The sequence below is a fragment of the Colossoma macropomum genome, unplaced genomic scaffold (assembly GCF_904425465.1).
Source record: "Colossoma macropomum unplaced genomic scaffold, Colossoma_macropomum, whole genome shotgun sequence".
Taxonomy (NCBI): domain Eukaryota; kingdom Metazoa; phylum Chordata; class Actinopteri; order Characiformes; family Serrasalmidae; genus Colossoma; species Colossoma macropomum.
In genome coordinates, this window is record NW_023494805.1 from 38,782,413 (window position 1) to 38,799,281 (window position 16,869).

The 16,869-nt window shown below is 37.8% G+C and overlaps 2 protein-coding genes across 2 annotated transcripts in view; one reads left to right on the forward strand and one right to left on the reverse strand.

The window, feature by feature from the left end:
* Positions 1-674, reverse strand: part of ak5 (adenylate kinase 5) — a 98,575-nt gene extending 97,901 nt beyond the window's left edge. Inside the window, exon 1 of the mRNA XM_036596314.1 lies at positions 321-674. Coding sequence (XP_036452207.1) covers positions 321-380 — 60 coding nt within the window. The 5' untranslated portion in view covers positions 381-674. The remainder of the gene's footprint in view (positions 1-320) is intronic.
* Positions 675-3,290: 2,616 nt separating this feature from the next.
* pigk (phosphatidylinositol glycan anchor biosynthesis, class K) overlaps positions 3,291-16,869 on the forward strand; it is a 62,171-nt gene continuing 48,592 nt past the window's right edge. Inside the window, exons 1-5 of the mRNA XM_036597385.1 lie at positions 3,291-3,419; positions 6,486-6,539; positions 6,669-6,760; positions 12,678-12,813; positions 14,999-15,110. Coding sequence (XP_036453278.1) covers positions 3,336-3,419; positions 6,486-6,539; positions 6,669-6,760; positions 12,678-12,813; positions 14,999-15,110 — 478 coding nt within the window. The 5' untranslated portion in view covers positions 3,291-3,335. The remainder of the gene's footprint in view (positions 3,420-6,485; positions 6,540-6,668; positions 6,761-12,677; positions 12,814-14,998; positions 15,111-16,869) is intronic.

The following is a 16,869-nucleotide window of genomic DNA, read 5'->3' on the forward strand; positions in this document are numbered from 1 at the left end:
ATGTTATGAAATTCAGCTCTAATTTAAAGTGTTTTGCGATGTAAATAACTTGTGCCCTCGATTGTATGCCAGCTTCAATCATTTTATCGACATAAAACACCGAAAAAGGTGAAATCTCCATCATTTTCCTCTAATTTTTCCACAGAATAATAGTTGCCGTTAACTGAAATTACAGACCAGAGCGGTTAGCAGAATTAGCACGCGCGTGAGAAAGTTCGTTATTTTTCTATATGTTAGTATAAGGGCGTTGACTTGTGTTGAGGTATTTGCTGCCAAAATATCATTACGGTTCACAAGGACCCGCAAAAAACTCCTCTCACCTCAAACAGCTGTGGTATTTCTCTTCGGGAGAGGTATTCCTTGGCGTCGTTGGTGTTCATGGTTGTCTTGAGGAGGCGAAAAGTAAAAGTGCAAGACCGCTGAAATGACCGTTTGGACGGAGAAAGCTGCCTCGGTCGGCGGCTTCTGTGGCGACAACGACCGACGTTAGTTTGGTTGGAAAACGAGAAAGAGGCGATTTAGTTGCAGTCCTGACGCATTCTCTGACTATAAAACTATCTGCAGTCAAAATAAAAGGTGTAATTCTCTCAGAGAAAGCCGTTATGTGACATGCTGCTTTCCCTCCGGCACCTCCACTCAGCCTCAATTTGACAACCGTCAACAGCGCTGTTTTCTTTTCCCACCCACACTCGGGCAAATCCCACCAACCACGCTGTGATTGGGTACACTCGCGCCTTCTGCGTTGTGATTGGCTGGTGGTTCATGCAAACGAAAAGTCAACGGTTCGGCGGGATGCGCTTGACCAATCGCAGCGCGGGAGGCGGGGTTTTGTCGGAATACGGGCGGGGAATGGAAATAACGCCAGCTGTCAAAGAAGCCTGAGTACAAGTGACAGGTAGGTGGTGTTAGTTATGTGGACCCAGCCTCTCATTTGGTGGGCAGAGAAACAGAGATTAAAGGAGAACTTCACCGATTTTTCAAAAAAATTCTACATAATTAAATGGTTGAGATGTAAACAAAGTGATTCGGAGGGGTTTGGTGTGAAATGCTCCATTCTGGAGAAACTTGCAGAGCCAGAATTGTTCACAATGGCGGTGATAGGAACCAGACGAGTTTAACGCCCCTTAAAGCTCCCTCATAGAAAGTTATTACATGAAGTGGTTATGAATACTCAGCCTGATGATTGAGACATTGTTTTAGGACAGTTTTGTGACAAAATTTTGGCTCAAAAATATATTTTAATCCATTTATTTTAATCCATTCAATAGTCCACAAAAATAGTCCTATTTTACCATCATCAGCATTACATATTAAAAACTCAGAAGACGTGTAGGTTCACTCGTGGTTTTGGACAGTAAATAAAATGGCTATATTTGTGTTGTAGACATGGTGACGTCTGGTTCCTATCACCACCACTGTAAAGACATCTGATTCTGTAAGTTTCCCTACAGTACCATTTCACACCAAACCACTCTGAATGACTCTGTTTACATTTCAAGGACTGAATTATTCTGATATTGTGGGGAAAAAAGGTGGAATTCCCCTTTAAATATTTCATTTTGTTTTTTACCTTAAAGCTGTTTTATTTTTTTCAAGTGCTTATACATCAGATTCCCAGCCAATTGTCAAATGTCTGCAAATGTCATCAATCCGCTGTTATTTTCTTCACAAAAAGCCAAATGATGTCTCAGCAGGTCATTTTTATTCACATCCACATCTGGTGGGTGTAACCTGTAGCCTCATCTCCTCCATTATCAGCTCTAAAAGTCTGATGCAAATGCTGATTAATGAATACTGGATATTTATCATGTTGAGTAGAAGGTATTCAAAACATATCTGTGAGCTGACATATTAAACATGGTCTTTCAGGCCTTATCAAGTTTTATAGACCCGACCATTTCCTGCTGACACCAGTATCCATGAATAATATGTTGAATAATATGGTATAGTATCAGCCTAAAGACTATTTGCCTAAGATTGGCTGTATTTTGTAGAAGTGGGATGGATTGTAGTTCAAAAAAGAAGCATGTAGGCTACAGACAAAGTTCAGCTTATGAGTTTACATCAGCATTGGATCCTTTGAGTTTTGCGCATATGGTACCTAAGCAGCAAACTCTGTAGGCCTCATGCAATATGACAGGCACTCAGTGTGTCGGAAACACTTATTAAGCAATAAAATAGTCTATTTTCATACTTTACTTACATCTATGATGTTTCTCCTTCTCTGTTTCAAAATTTTGACATAGCATCTCAAACCAATTACTTATTTTCTCAAAATTTTGACTTAGTACCTTGTATTAATGACTTAAAATATTAATGACTCAAAATTATAATTTCAGAAAATTCTGATGTCCAATGTTGAAATAGTGACTTGTTTTCTAAACATGTTTACTTCATGTCAGTGAAATAATTACTCAATTTCTATAAAATTAATAATTTCTAAAAAATTAAAAACTCATTATTTTATTTTTTATAGGCTTAAAGTCTAGATACTTAATAAATGTTTTAAGTTTTTAAGTATTTTTGCTTAAGTATTCATACTTAAAAAATAAAAATATATTATTTTTATATAAATTATATTTAGGGACACTGGAAGTGCAGAACGTTTAGGTGACACTGGATTACTGTGCTAAAATGTCTGCATTTTATTGATTTCACTGCATGTGTAACAATACAGATAACTGTAACACAGCTTTTTAAATCAATTTTATTTTTTTATGTCGGCATCGGTAGATATGTGAAAAATATTGGATATTGGCATCACTGTATCGAAAAGAAAGATAAAGATAAGTTGTTATTTTAAAAGTCAATATTTTGACATACTGCTGCTACTGGCAAAATATGTTTCAGCAATTTTGCTCATACTTACACGAGAACTGTCAGTTTTATTGAGCACATCTGCATGATGCATTGATACATATAATGTAAGAACCTATGCATTTTAGGTGGTCTGATGATTCTATCCCATAAGCGAAGTATTACAGCCACATAACCATTAGGAATAGTAGTGTACTCAGCCCCAATTGAATTATGGGACTTAACTACATCTATTCTCACACTGAAGGTTTTGAGAGAACGTTTATATTTTTATTATGACAGAATTTTGTCTAATTTTTGAGGAACTCTGTAGCAACCAGCCTAATCTTTTTGGACTATTATTTTGGCACACTCTTTAAAACTAGAGCATGGGACTTTACAATGCAGCCATTGAAATAATCTCCCAGCTGTGCCCTATTAAACGCAGAACCTTTATTTTGAAACCGGGGCTTTTATGCTGAAGGAGCGACTTCGCTTACCCGGCGTAATAGGCGACTGCTGTCAGATGAAATCTCACCATGGCAAACTTCATATCTCTGCCAATATTTGCTGTTATAAACTTGCTCTTTTTGCTGCCGGTGGTGCACAGCAACAGCTTTGAGGTGAGTCTGTCTTTTAGCGCTGTCATGACGGTTAACATGGGTTTCTTTTTTGAAAAAGATCGGAAAGAAGCAGCGGAGCTAACGACATAGCAGCTACAGCAGCTACAGCAGCTCAGCAGCTACTCTATCGAGACTCGTATTGAAAATGTATTGATTCAGTTTTTAGATGCTGAAAAGTGAGAAATATCAACGCTCAGTAACCTAAATGTGCAGCGTTAATGATGCTGGATAGCGTAGTTCAGTTTACATGAATAATATGCTAAGTTTCATTCATTGTTTGGTTAAAATTGGTGCTGTATTATTCAAAAATTAAACTGAACCGCAAGAGATTCTGCTTTAGTGAACCTAAATATGTGGTGGGTTATGTATTAATGCTACTGTGAATACATGACTTCCTTTCTTAAGTTTCAAATCCACAGTTTTCTGTGTTTGTCTGAAATAGAGACCCATCAGAGGAACCAGAGGGGGATGTTTTCTTCCTCTTCTTTTCCTTAACCTCGCCCTTTTTCTGTTTATTGGTCATTCTCCTGATTTAAACCTTTTTTATCTTTTACCCCATCCCTCTTTCTCCTATCATTGGGCCTCATTCACCAATATCTTCCCATGTTTTTCTTAAATGTGTTCTTGAGAAAGATCCTAAGAAAAAAGTCTACTTCAGGTTCTTGATGTGTTCTTAAGCCGCAGAACTGTTCGCACCTTTGTGCTCTTGAGTGTTTGTGGACTCTGTTTTTACCTAAGAACAAATCCCAGATAAGAAAACATTGGTGAATGTCAGAGTCTTTGACAACTGCATAAGTGGGTTTTAAGAAGATTTTTCGTCATAAGAACGGTTGGTGAATGCAGGCTGTTGTCCTTACATTTTTAGCCCAGGGTCTTTCTGCTGTAGATGATATTTAAAGGCCCATATTCTACATTTTTCTTGTATTTTCTTGTACTTTTTTCCCCCTGAGGTCCACTTATAACATCTGTGTTTGATGTTCATTTCATTTTTGAAAGAATTAAATAGGTTTTTAGTTAGCGTGAGGGATGTAAATGACCTCTGTTTTGATTGGCTGCCTTGTATTGTGCCTCATTCAAACAGCAGTCTGAGCTGAAACACTCTTTCACACTTCAGTGTGAGTGGGAGGAGCTAAACTGCTGTTTGTTGACTATGTGTTGGTTTATGTGACATGAGGTCATTGGGCCTCATTTACTAACCTTTCTTAAGAACAAATTTCTTCTTAAAACCCACTTATGCAGTTTTCACTAAGATTCTGATGTTCACCAGTGTTTTCTTATTTGGGATTTGTTCTTGGGTAAGAACAGAATCTACACACACTGAAGAGCACAAAGGTGGGAACAGTTCTGCAATTTCAAAACACATCATGAATCTGACAAACGTTTTCTTAGGATCTTTCTCAAAAACAGATTTAAGAAAAAACTAAAAGATATTGGTAAATGAGGCCCAATGAATTCAAAATGCTTAGTTTTCATGTATAGGCTGGGGGGTCAATAGTATGTTTTGAAACTTTAATAATGTAAGTTCTTAGAAGTTCTGAAGTAGTTCTTAGTCTTGCAGTATTGTCTCCAGATGTGGATGTCAGTGGCGTTTGTTGGACCACGTCTTTACTTATTAGTGTCACCCACACAGGCTCAGAAAGAAGGTCCAGCTTGATGTTTATGTCTTAAATGCAAAACCAGCATTACGCTGATTCACTCAGAGGACTTGTCCTTCTTCAAGTTTTGACTCAGATCAGAGTCATCTACTCAGGGAAGGGGACCGAAGCACAAGCCACGTTACAAAATGTTCTTCTGCTCGTTGCATGCAATTACACCTTTCCACCAGAGGGGGCTTACATAGCTGAAAAACTTACATAGCTGCATTCAAATCGTTCCCTGTTAAGGCCTCAGCATACTTCTTGCGAAACAAAATTCTGAAGGGTGGTGCAAAGGCATTTTCGGCTTCAAAGCTTGCATACTTTCTGCAGTTTCGTTTGCCTGTCGCGGATGCTCCACGTGACGCTATGTCATTTTATGATGTTTCATGACTACTGGAACATGATTCTTTCACTGTTCTAACTATGGCGACGTTTGAGTTCAGAATACTGACACCATTTAAGGTGGAATGGGAAAATTTGAACAAGAAGCTGGTAAATAGAAAGCCAACTTCAGCCTCGTCCTCTTGTGAACCTAAATATAAGGTAACCTATATGTTTTGGTGCTTTGTGCTAGATAGTACTACCAAATAATAGACTTAACACCTTACATTTAGGAGATATTCATTGTTTATTTAACAAATTCGCGTTTCACAGTGAAATATTATTGTATCTGCCAAAGCTGAAGCTCCTCAAAGTTGTCCATCTTTGTTTAATGGCACGCCTCTTTTTTACAGACCAATCAGAGGCTACGTCGCGTAGCGTCTTCGTCCACGGAGTTCGCCTAGCTACCATGTGCGCGACACGGTAAACGAAGCCTCCACACGACGTCTGCTGTTGTTCTTTTTCGCCACAATTACATCGTATTGTTCGCTGAGGCCAGGCGAACATTGTCACCGCAAGAAGTATGCTGAGGCATTGAGGCAAATGGTGCACAGTGTAGGATTGTAGCGTGTTGTTTGAATTCTTTAATGAGAACTTATTTTTTCTTCTGTATTGTGATGTGTTTCTGAGATAAACAGTATCAGGGAGGGTATTTGAGCTTGCAGAGCATTTTCTCTTGATGATAGGTAATCAAAGTATGGTGACTTTCCCATCTCTGCAATATCTTCTAAGTTTTGATTACATCACTGTGCACCAGTGGGCAGGGGACAGTAATATTAACCAATAATGTCCTGTTTCACCTCCCTCTCCCTCCACCCCACTTATCATGGAGAGAAAAAGCTCAGAGACCCTCTCTGACACTGTAATTCACTTACAAATATGTCAGGATATGGAAAATGTGTTAGAATTTCAGATTCACGTGGCTGGTTTAAAAGAAAAACTCATTCATTAAACTCTTAATAGTTAAAATCTCTGAAGTGCTTTTCATTTTTATAAGCATTAGTCATACCTGCACCTACTGACCGTAACCTGTTGCTTGTTTTTTTAGACAAAAGCCACTCAGTTCTTCAGCAGCGGTCACACCAACAACTGGGCAGTTCTGGTAAGCCTAACTTTGTCCAGCTTGTCCTGAATGCTTGTCTTATCAACATATGAAATATGGTGATCATTTCCTAACTGTGTTGTGACGCTGAGTGGTGAGACTTTGTAATGATTTTTTTTAAATGTGCAGGTTTGCACGTCTAGGTTCTGGTTTAACTATCGCCATGTTGCCAACGTCCTGTCTGTGTACAGGAGTGTGAAGAGGCTGGGCATTCCAGACAGGTAAGTTTCAACATGAAAACAGCAATGTTGTGTTAAAAGGACAGATGAAAACCATAAACCAACAAATAAACAATTGTTTGACCAATGGTATTGTTTTTTTAGAAAAAGACATTAATTTCATTTCATTTCCAGAAAACAACAGTTTAAATTTGAATATGCGAGTTTATAATTCAATTTGTGGAATGTTTTTAAGTTGCACACATGGGGGCGCTAGACAGGCCTAATAAAAAATGAAGCACATAGATAAAAAAGTGGTTGTTTGGGAACAGTTTTTGTTGAAGCCATTGCAAATGATAACAAAGGCAACTCTCTCTTGAAGTACACTGAGTCAAAGCCCCATCAAGGCATTTATGTTCTCTTTAACTAGGCTAGTAGTGAGTGAGAAATAGAACCTTAGAACTTTAGAATGGAGAACTTTCAGTGTCTTCCATTTATTCCAGTCATTTCATCAATTTTTTTATTTTTTGGTAATAAAATCACACGTAATTCATTTTCAAACATGTCGTAGTCAGCCCCGCAGTTCTTATGTAGAGGATGTTTAATACAGTTTCAGGCTGCTTACTTCATACACACAGTGTTGCCTGGTTCCAACCACCAGTACCTCTTACCATAGTCTGTACAAGGAGCACTTTTTAATATCTCGCTGTAATAATACTGATTTCAGTTGATGTGAGCTCTCATAACAAAGGTAGACATATTAAAGCAATAAGGCACAAGAGGCCGTGTATTATTGCGATTGTATCACGGGGAAAGGTGTTCTTAGGCACGATGCAAAGCAGAGTAAAACTCCCTAAAATCACAGTAATGCACAGCCTCAAGTGGCTTATTGCTTTTATAAAACAGCAGCCAACATGAAATATGATAAGAAAATAATTTAAGCTATTATTATTAATAATATTAACATAAACAAGTATTCCTCCAAGAAATGTAGTTCCTTTAGAGTATGGTATCGTTGCTAAGCAACCATGGGCTGTTGAATGGGGAGAACATTTGGTCACCCATCGCTGCATACTGCAGTCATTTCATGAACGTTTTAATTTTTTGTCAGATAACAATGAACATATGATAACACAGCACTTTTTAATACAAAACTTTTTGGTCAAATTACCACCGAGTCTTACTTAGCACCAATCCAGCGCCGCTCCTCTTCTCACGCTGGGGCTGAATCTCAAATGTCTCCATGCTCCCTACGTAGTGCACTTCATAGGAGTTTAAATACTGGATCCTGCTGCTGACCAGTGCAAAATACAGCTGAGAAATAGTTATTTGGGACTCAGACACATCCACACTCGATAAATGATGCCCTGTTTGGCTGTAGAGGCTAGAATTTCTAAACTTCCAGAGCTAGCACACTATTTAGGGAATACAGAGCCGTTTGGGATTCAGCCTGGGTTTGATGCAACTTCTGACTGAAACACGGAAATTTGAAGCATGTAAGACGTTCAAGTGACATTTTTCGACTTTTATACTGCCGTTTCACTGTTAATCTGTTTACTGTAAGTGCTTTAATTCAAGCCTGTGATGTTAATGTTGGAGTTGTTTAGGCTGTTGGCTCTTTTAGCCTGTTAGTGAGCTGACCAGCCTGGTTCTAGTTAAGAACATAAGTTGTCAGCCCCTCAGTTTAAACAAAAAACGGGTTCTTACTTCATCAGTACACTCTGTGGTCCATGGGAGCAGCATTAGAGTCAAAGATTATTTCATTAACAGCACAAGAATATTTTGTGGCGCAGCAATACAGACATCAGGTGTTGTGAGGCGGTCATAGCTGTGGGTATATTGTGTAGAACTCGGCTCTGTCAGATTTTAGGACCGGAACTATCCATTTTATAACAAGCAGTGCACAAAGCTTTGAGCATGGATCATGGCAATAAAGTGTCAGAACTAGAAGTGCCTGTTTCACGTTAGATATTTTGATGGGTTGTGTTCGTGATTTTAGGCTTGCTGTTATCAGTTAATCACAGACTAATGATTGATTAATTTGCCAAAATGTGCTCTAGTTGAAAGAGTGTTTCTTATCTATTGTGAACTGAGTGCTTTTAAAGGACAGCGCTGACGTCTTGGCAAACAGTCCGTCTGTCACTTCCTCGTGTGAATGACACAGACATTGTGAAATCTGTGACGAATGTGTGAGTGAACATCATCTACGGTGTCTAAACTGAGAAATCTAACATGAGAAATAGTTTATCCTTTTAATGAAACTCAACATGATCTAATATGAAAAGAGAAGTTGAAGAAACTGTGTAAAGTGTGGATTTCACACTTCAGTCAAGACCACGTTTGTGTTTGTAAGTAGAAGAGGAGATAATTTATGATGTGAATTTGATGAAAAGTTATTGGTTTTTTTTTTTTTTCGGCCCTCTTTCATGCCCCTTTATGTTTTTACCACTTTTTGTAATTTTTCACATAGAAACAAACAGAAAAAGAGTTAGAAGTGCAGAAGCCGTCAGTATGGAATGTAAATCAAATCACTACCATTCAAAAATTTGGAACCACTAGTGAATCACATCAACTGTGTTTGTTTTATTCAGCAATAATTTATGCAATGTGTGGATTGAAATGCTTTAAGCTGGACTACAGAAGGTCTTTCTAAATGTTTTATTCAAAATTTTGTTATATTATTATTTATTTATTTATTGGAAACACGGTTTCTGCCTCCAGATTCGATCACTATTTTTGGGTATTTTTGGATATTGATTATCAGAATGTTTTTTCTGAATGTTAATGTAATTAACACTTCATTCTAGATATTAAAGTTATTATAGCTTCTTTCTGGATTTTAATTTTATTAGAACTTCATTCTGGATTTTAATTTTATTAGAATTTTATTCTGGATATTAATTTATTAGAACATCATCCTGGATATTATTGTTTTTTTTTTTTTAGAACTTCAGTCTTGATGCTACTTTTTTTTTAGAACTTCATTCTGGATATTATTTTTATTAAAACTTCATTCTGGATATTAATTTTATTAGAACTACATTCTGGATTTTAATTTTATTAAAACTTCATTCTGGATGTTAATTTTATTAGAACTTCATTCTAGATATTAACTTTATTAGAAATTTATTCAGGATATTAACTTTATTAGAACTTCATTCTGGCTGTTAATTTTATTTGAACTTCATTGTGATAAGTACATTTATTCAAACTTCATTGTGATTAATAACTTTACTACTTCATTATTGATCTTAATTGTATTAGAATTTTATTCCAGATATTAATTTTATTAGACTTTTGTTCTGAATGTAAAATTTATTAGAACTTAATTCTGAACATTAATGTTAAAATTTTATTATGAATGTTAATATGAGTGTTCATAAGAGTGTCAGCTTTGTCATTTCAGAATCATCTTCAGCTCATCATCCTGAACACATCTAACGCTTTATTATTTATTTATTTATTTATTTATTTACTTCTTACTAATTAGTGTGAAGTTGTGGAATATCAGCATCATATTATAATCATTTTTCCATTTGTCTGCAACAAACCTGGGTTTATACTGTATTATTTAAATCTCCAACCTTATATCAAAATTTCAAACTGTTAAACAGTGATTCCAAACCTTTGAATGCTATTGTAATTGTAAATTCGTTATATAACTCTGTAATTAATTACGCAATTATCCTTAAATAATGATGCAGTGTGAATGGAAAGTATAGCAAAATAATGACAATAACAGCAAGAATAGACTTCTAAGGGTTAAGAAAGGCCACCTAGTAGCTAATAACTTCCATTAGTTGTCAGATAGAAGTTGCTCTTCAGGTCGTTGTAGGACTGTGCAGTCTGCTCCTGAATCTTAATCTTAACCATTATTCAGCAATGACAGAAATTGATTTAGATCAGCCTGTAGAAGCTGAGTAGTTGAGTGCATATTGATGACTCTTCTTTGAGAGATTTATGCTTCTTTTTATGAGCTCTGATTTGTAATGAAGGTTCGACTCCCTCGGCTGCTGTTACAAATGACTGGGGAGAAATTCTGCTTCGCTGGATTTCTCACTGAAAGGCCCATTCACTCCAGACGCAGTTTAATACAAGCGTATCCACCGCCTGTCAGACCAGTGAAACATGAGGTTATTTGGCGAAAATTTTGTAGGGCCATTAATAGGGGGCAGGACGATATATCCTGAATGGCTGCTGCCTGTTTTTGTATTTAATGTGAGTTTTACACCAGTATAATTGCGTAATTGTCCTGTCACAGTTATTGCATAATCACTTCCAAAATCATAAAACACACACAATGTGAATTGAGTGTTTACCTCATTTGGGTTGAGACAAAAATATGTAGATAAAAGAAAGCAGAAACACGTTTATCGAGCCACATCACAGGTCTTTTAAAAATAAAGTTCTACTGCTGACTAGAGCTCTAAAACCTATAGAGGGCGGCGGCGATTTCTTCATTGATCATGTGTTAATAACTCCTTTAGAGGGCAGCGGTGAGTAACGTTTGTTTATTTGATGTTTGTTAATGACGCCTTTTGAGGGTGGCGGTGAGTAATGTTTGTTTACTTGAGTAATGTTTGTTTATTTTACGTGTTAACACCTTTTAGAGGGCGGCGGTGAGTAATGTTTGTTTATTTGAGTAGCGTTTGTTTATTTGATGTTTAATAATGCCTTTAGAGGGTGGCGGTGAGTAACGTTTGTGTACTTGAGTAGCGTTTGTTTATTTGATGTTTAATAATGCCTTTAGAGGGCAGTGCTGAGTAATGTTTGTTTACTTGAGTAATGTTTGTTTATTTTACGTGTTAATAACACCTTTAGAGGGCGGCGGTGAGTAATGTTTGTTTATTTGAGTAGCGTTTGTTTATTTGATGTTTAATAATGCCTTTAGAGGGTGGCGGTGAGTAACGTTTGTGTACTTGAGTAGCGTTTGTTTATTTGATGTTTAATAATGCCTTTAGAGGGCAGTGCTGAGTAATGTTTGTTTACTTGAGTAATGTTTGTTTATTTTACGTGTTAATAACACCTTTAGAGGGCGGCGGTGAGTAATGTTTGTTTATTTGAGTAGCGTTTGTTTATTTGATGTTTAATAATGCCTTTAGAGGGCAGTGGTGAGTAATGTTTGTTTATTTTACGTGTTAATAACACCTTCAGAGGGCGGCGGTGTGCAATGTTTGTTTATTTGAGTAGCGTTTGTTTATTTGATGTTTAATAACGCCTTTTAGAGGGTGGCGGTGAGTAATGTTTGTTTGTTTGTTTGTTTGTTTGTTTGTTTGTTTGTTTGTTTGACGTCAGTTGTGAGTTATTACATATTGACAGCTAGAAAGCAAGATCAAGCAGTTTGGCTACTTTAGACTTGTACTTAAGTGACCAAAAAAAAAACACATTACAAAACTACTACATTTGTTACTGATTCTTTGTTCACAGTTTGTTTTAATGTATAGATAGTATATTACATTGTACAACAAATGGATGATCTTGAACTTATTTGTACAGTTGTGTGCAGAAGTTTGAAAACCCCTGGTCAAATTACATGTTCTGTTGCGTTTGTCTTCTACAGGGAGTAAATTTAAATATGGTATTTTGTGCACAATCCTATTCACTTGCTGAGTTTAACACATTGATTTTTTTTAACATGTTAAATTCAGTTAATAAACTGCGCATTAAAATGTTCAGATGTGTGTTTTCTGTAGAGGATATGTGAGCATTTTTTTAAGATAAAATCTGTGCTAATGTTCTTATACCAACATTATCACATGATCCAGTTCATGCAACGTAATTTATAAGCTGTTTTTTCCTTTTTTACAGTTGCATGTTTTCTTTTAGAACAGCAAAATCGCTGAACTTGAAATTTTTAATGAAGTCCCAGCGAAAGCTTGGCTGTTTGCTCTCTGAACCTTTTCTAATTGGATGCGCTTGGATCCTCTCTCGGTTCTTGTATCGTTCTAATTGGACACGTTTGCTCTCCTGCCTCCACCAGTCACATCGTGCTGATGCTAGCTGATGACATGGCCTGTAACCACAGAAATCCCAAGCCAGCCACCGTGTTTAGCCACAAGAACATGGAGCTGAACGTGTACGGTGACGATGTGGAGGTGGATTATCGTGGATACGAGGTGGGTGGTAGCACACAGCCTCACATTAAGGCCCTTAACTTTCCCTGTTAACCTGGTAAAACGCACTCCATTCTGACTCATCTCCTGTCAAAACTTTGTGTGGGCTGAGAGGCACTGAACAAAATGGTGATTTTGGTCATAGTTTTGGAGATGGAGTTTGTCTGAGGGTGGATATGTTGTTCATGTTTGAATTTTTCACATTTATGTTTGAGTTATGTGGCCCAACAGATACATCAGTTGGCTGATAAAATTGGCCGATATTGACAACCAGTGATTTTATCGGTATCGGCTAAGTTCTGATGTGCATCTAAAACTATTCAGAGATAAATATTTTGGAAATTAGATATAAAGTCAAAGTAAAAAAGAGGATTTTCCAGAACTGAAGTTCATAAAATAATTAAGGCCCAATCCCATTACACCCCTGGCCCCTACGACTGAGCCCTTATCCCTCCGTTTTGCACGTTCATGTCTAGGGGTAGGGTGTCCTGAATGTTGTTGTGATAGAGGGGTAGGGTGAAGTGTTGGAGCTACATGACCCTCCAAACGGAGGTTTTTCAGAGTGTTGTGAGAAAAACGCAAGTTGGCTACACAAGAGACCAAAGAAACTCATAAATTTGAGAATTTCCTCTGTTAAAATGTACAGTAATGATTGTATTATCTTAGTTTAATGTCGTTTCAGTGTATTATGGTCCTTTTTTTCATAATAAACATAAAAATTGCTAGTAGTATGCTGATGTCTCGGTAGCTAGATAGCTAAATTTCCTGTTCCACCTTAAATGGTGCAGCAGTTCTGAAGAAGCTGGCGAATATCTGACTTCAGCTTCATATCACTGAGGAATTAGTGGTGGGCGATAATAAATAATTGCCCCCTCTTTGAAGGCATATGATGCCCTAAATGTAACTAAAGCCCAGCAGTGAGGAGCTGAACTTTACCCTCCTCTGCTGTCACTGCAGACTGGCAGGTCTAGTAGCTGTTAATGAAGGAATGCTCTTTTTATTTGAGGGTCCCATTTCAGAGGGAAGATTTCAACCACTACACCTTGTAACTCAGTAACAAGGGGCAACATGACACTTGAAAGCAAAGGGTAGGGGTAAAAATAAGAAATGGGATTGGGCCTAAAGGATACAAAGTAAATGGGACTCCTAACAACCACCTGGTAGACCAGCAAATCTGTAGCCATCGGATAAACAGCACTTAAAGCTTTCTTCTTTGAGAGAGAGGAGAAAATCAAGCCTCTTCAGATCTGGATAAATAACGCATTCTGTCCATTATTCCACTGTGAGAAGACAAAGAGGAAAACTGAAACAGAAGAACGCCGAAACTGGACATCTGAGATGTGCAGTAAGGTTTTGTGAACTGAGTCTAAATTTGCAGTTGTCCACACTTGGATTGTGAGAAGCAGAAAATGCAACCAACTTCTAAGACTGAACGTTGAAGGTGTGAAAAAATGCAGATTTGTTTGAAAAACTAAAAGCAAAACTTGAATTTAGTTGTTGAGGCTTCTGTGTAATTTTCTTTCAAATATTCTTTCTTGCAAAATTCAGGCTCCATGTGTTTAGCTATACATCTTACTTTTGTTCACTTTCATAAATGACATTAATCACACAGTACGAGGCACCGCATAAGCAAGCATATTTGCTGTATAGTTTAGCTGTATGTGATTATTTAGGCAAAGACTTTGCTCAATTGGTGGGGCATAACTGGGGCTGGGAATACGACTGTTTTTATCGTTATCAAGATTAAATATATCACAGTATACTTTTCTGAGCATATTGTAGGCATCATGCTTGTTTATAAACACTTCCCAAGGCGTGTTTGATTACAAAGAGAACATAATTAGTCCTCGTTAATTGGATTTAGTGCATTGAAGAATGTGAAATGTTCATTTTTGATAGTATTTTTAAGTGCTGTACTACTTTGTCTACGTTGACAACTTGACAGATGTCAGAAAACATATATACCTTGACATATCCTGCATCGTGAAAACTTCTTGAAGTATTGTGATATTGCATTTTTGCCATATCGCCCACCTCTTGGCATAATCTTCTGCTTGTTAGCTATGTTAGCCTTGTAGCTCCTTTGCAAATCTTAAGAGGCAAACTTTGCACAACTCCAAACTTTTCCTTGGCTTTGCAATCATTAGTGGCACATGCATTTGTAAAATGAAGCTCTGATTTTTTTTAGGTCACTGTGGAGAATTTTCTGCGAGTTCTAACAGGAAGACTCCCACCCAGCACCCCTCGGTCCAAACGGCTACTGTCTGACGACCGCAGCAACATCCTCATCTACCTGACAGGTACAGCTGGCACTGCTTGCAAACCAAAAAATAAGTGTAATTCTGGTAACACTTGAATTTGATTGTCCACTATAGCTTATAGCTCACCATTTTTGCCTGCACCCACCTGCTTGAACCACATGCCATGCCCACCCGCACCCACCTACTTCGGGCTGTGTTTGAGCTTTTCATCAACTCCCGCCTGTATTTGCTGTAATGAGCTTCACTGGTGTAGGACGTGTCCATGCAAACCTTGTGACAAAGCGGAGCCTCCAGACCCATCGCACCTCCACACACTCAGCAGCAGAAATAAACGCTTCAAGGTTGCAAAAGAAAAGTAAATATTTTATGTATTTTAGGCTAATCAAAGCCATGGGAACTTACACATGGCTCTACACAATGAGCGTCGCATCACTGACATCACTGTTGAAAGACAAGCGGGGAGGACCACAGGCAAATCAGCAGCTTGGCTTTGCTACTAACATTATCCTAACTTGTGTCAGCATAATATTATTAATATTTATTAATTAATTAATATTTTTAATAATTAATATTATTACTCTGGAAGATGTCTACAAGTCAGGTGAAATTAAATCAAAGCCGAAACAGAGACTGAGGCTGCGGCACAGGTTAAAAATCCAAAAGAACTGTCATGGAAGAAAATAAGTTTGATTCTGTGCCAAGTTGTTTATTTACTGGATGTTCTATACCTTCATGTATTGTCATGCTCGTGATCACTAACGTGTTTTTTTCTGCACCACACTTGCAGCTCATTTGTGGCTTGCCTGTTCGCTTCTACAATAATTGTTCAAGCCCACCCACTCAGCCAGCTATAATACCCGCCCACACTAGCCCACAACCAGTTGGCTGCTTACCTGGAATGACTGCAGTGCTTCAAAATGAATCCCGGCCTCATATTATTCAGCAAATCACACCGTTTACAACAGCAATAGCTACATATTTAACTTCGGCCAGTGTGCGCCCTGAAATTCAACCCTAAATCTCAACCTCAACACTCGCTCTAACCGAGAGGTCTGCGGGTTCACCTGGGGGTTCGCCTGATCTGCTAAATAATTTGAAGGTGGGATTCATTTTGAAGCACTGCAGTCATTGCAGATAAGCAGCCAACTGGTTGCAGGCTCGTGTGGGCGGGTATTACGGCTGGCTGAGTGGGGCTTGGACAATTATTGGCTGCTTGTGGAAGCAAAATACATGAAGCTATAGAACATCCAGCAAATATCTATGCACAAAATCAAATGATTTTTTTTCCACATTTTTAAATATGTAGCTATTGCTGTTGTAAACACTACTTGCCTTTTACAGCGATGCTACAGTAGTCTCTTGGACAAGATTTTCTGGATTAAAGGCTAAGAAAATCCCCTTTGTGATGATGTATCTTAATAGGAAGGGCTTTTGCAAAACCTCCGAGGGCCAGATACTTGAGAATAAGGTGTTGGAATATGTTTATTTTTCTGCTAATGCAAAAGGCTGACATTACTGATATGAAGCTAAATATTTGTTGTATCTGTTAGCCTCTACATCAGTGCATTTCTTTGTCGCAGTTGTGGGGATTCCTGATGGTTAATGAAATATAAGGCCTTGTTTACACAGCAGGTAAAAGTGGCCCAAATCCGGTCTTTTTCTTCGTATGTGTCACAGATGTGTGTCTGTGTGTCAGGGTGAACGGCAAAAAACACTGAATCTGACATTTTCTGACGATTTGAGACGCTTTCATACGTGGTCCTGAAATCCGATATCCGATATGCAGCAATGCGACTCA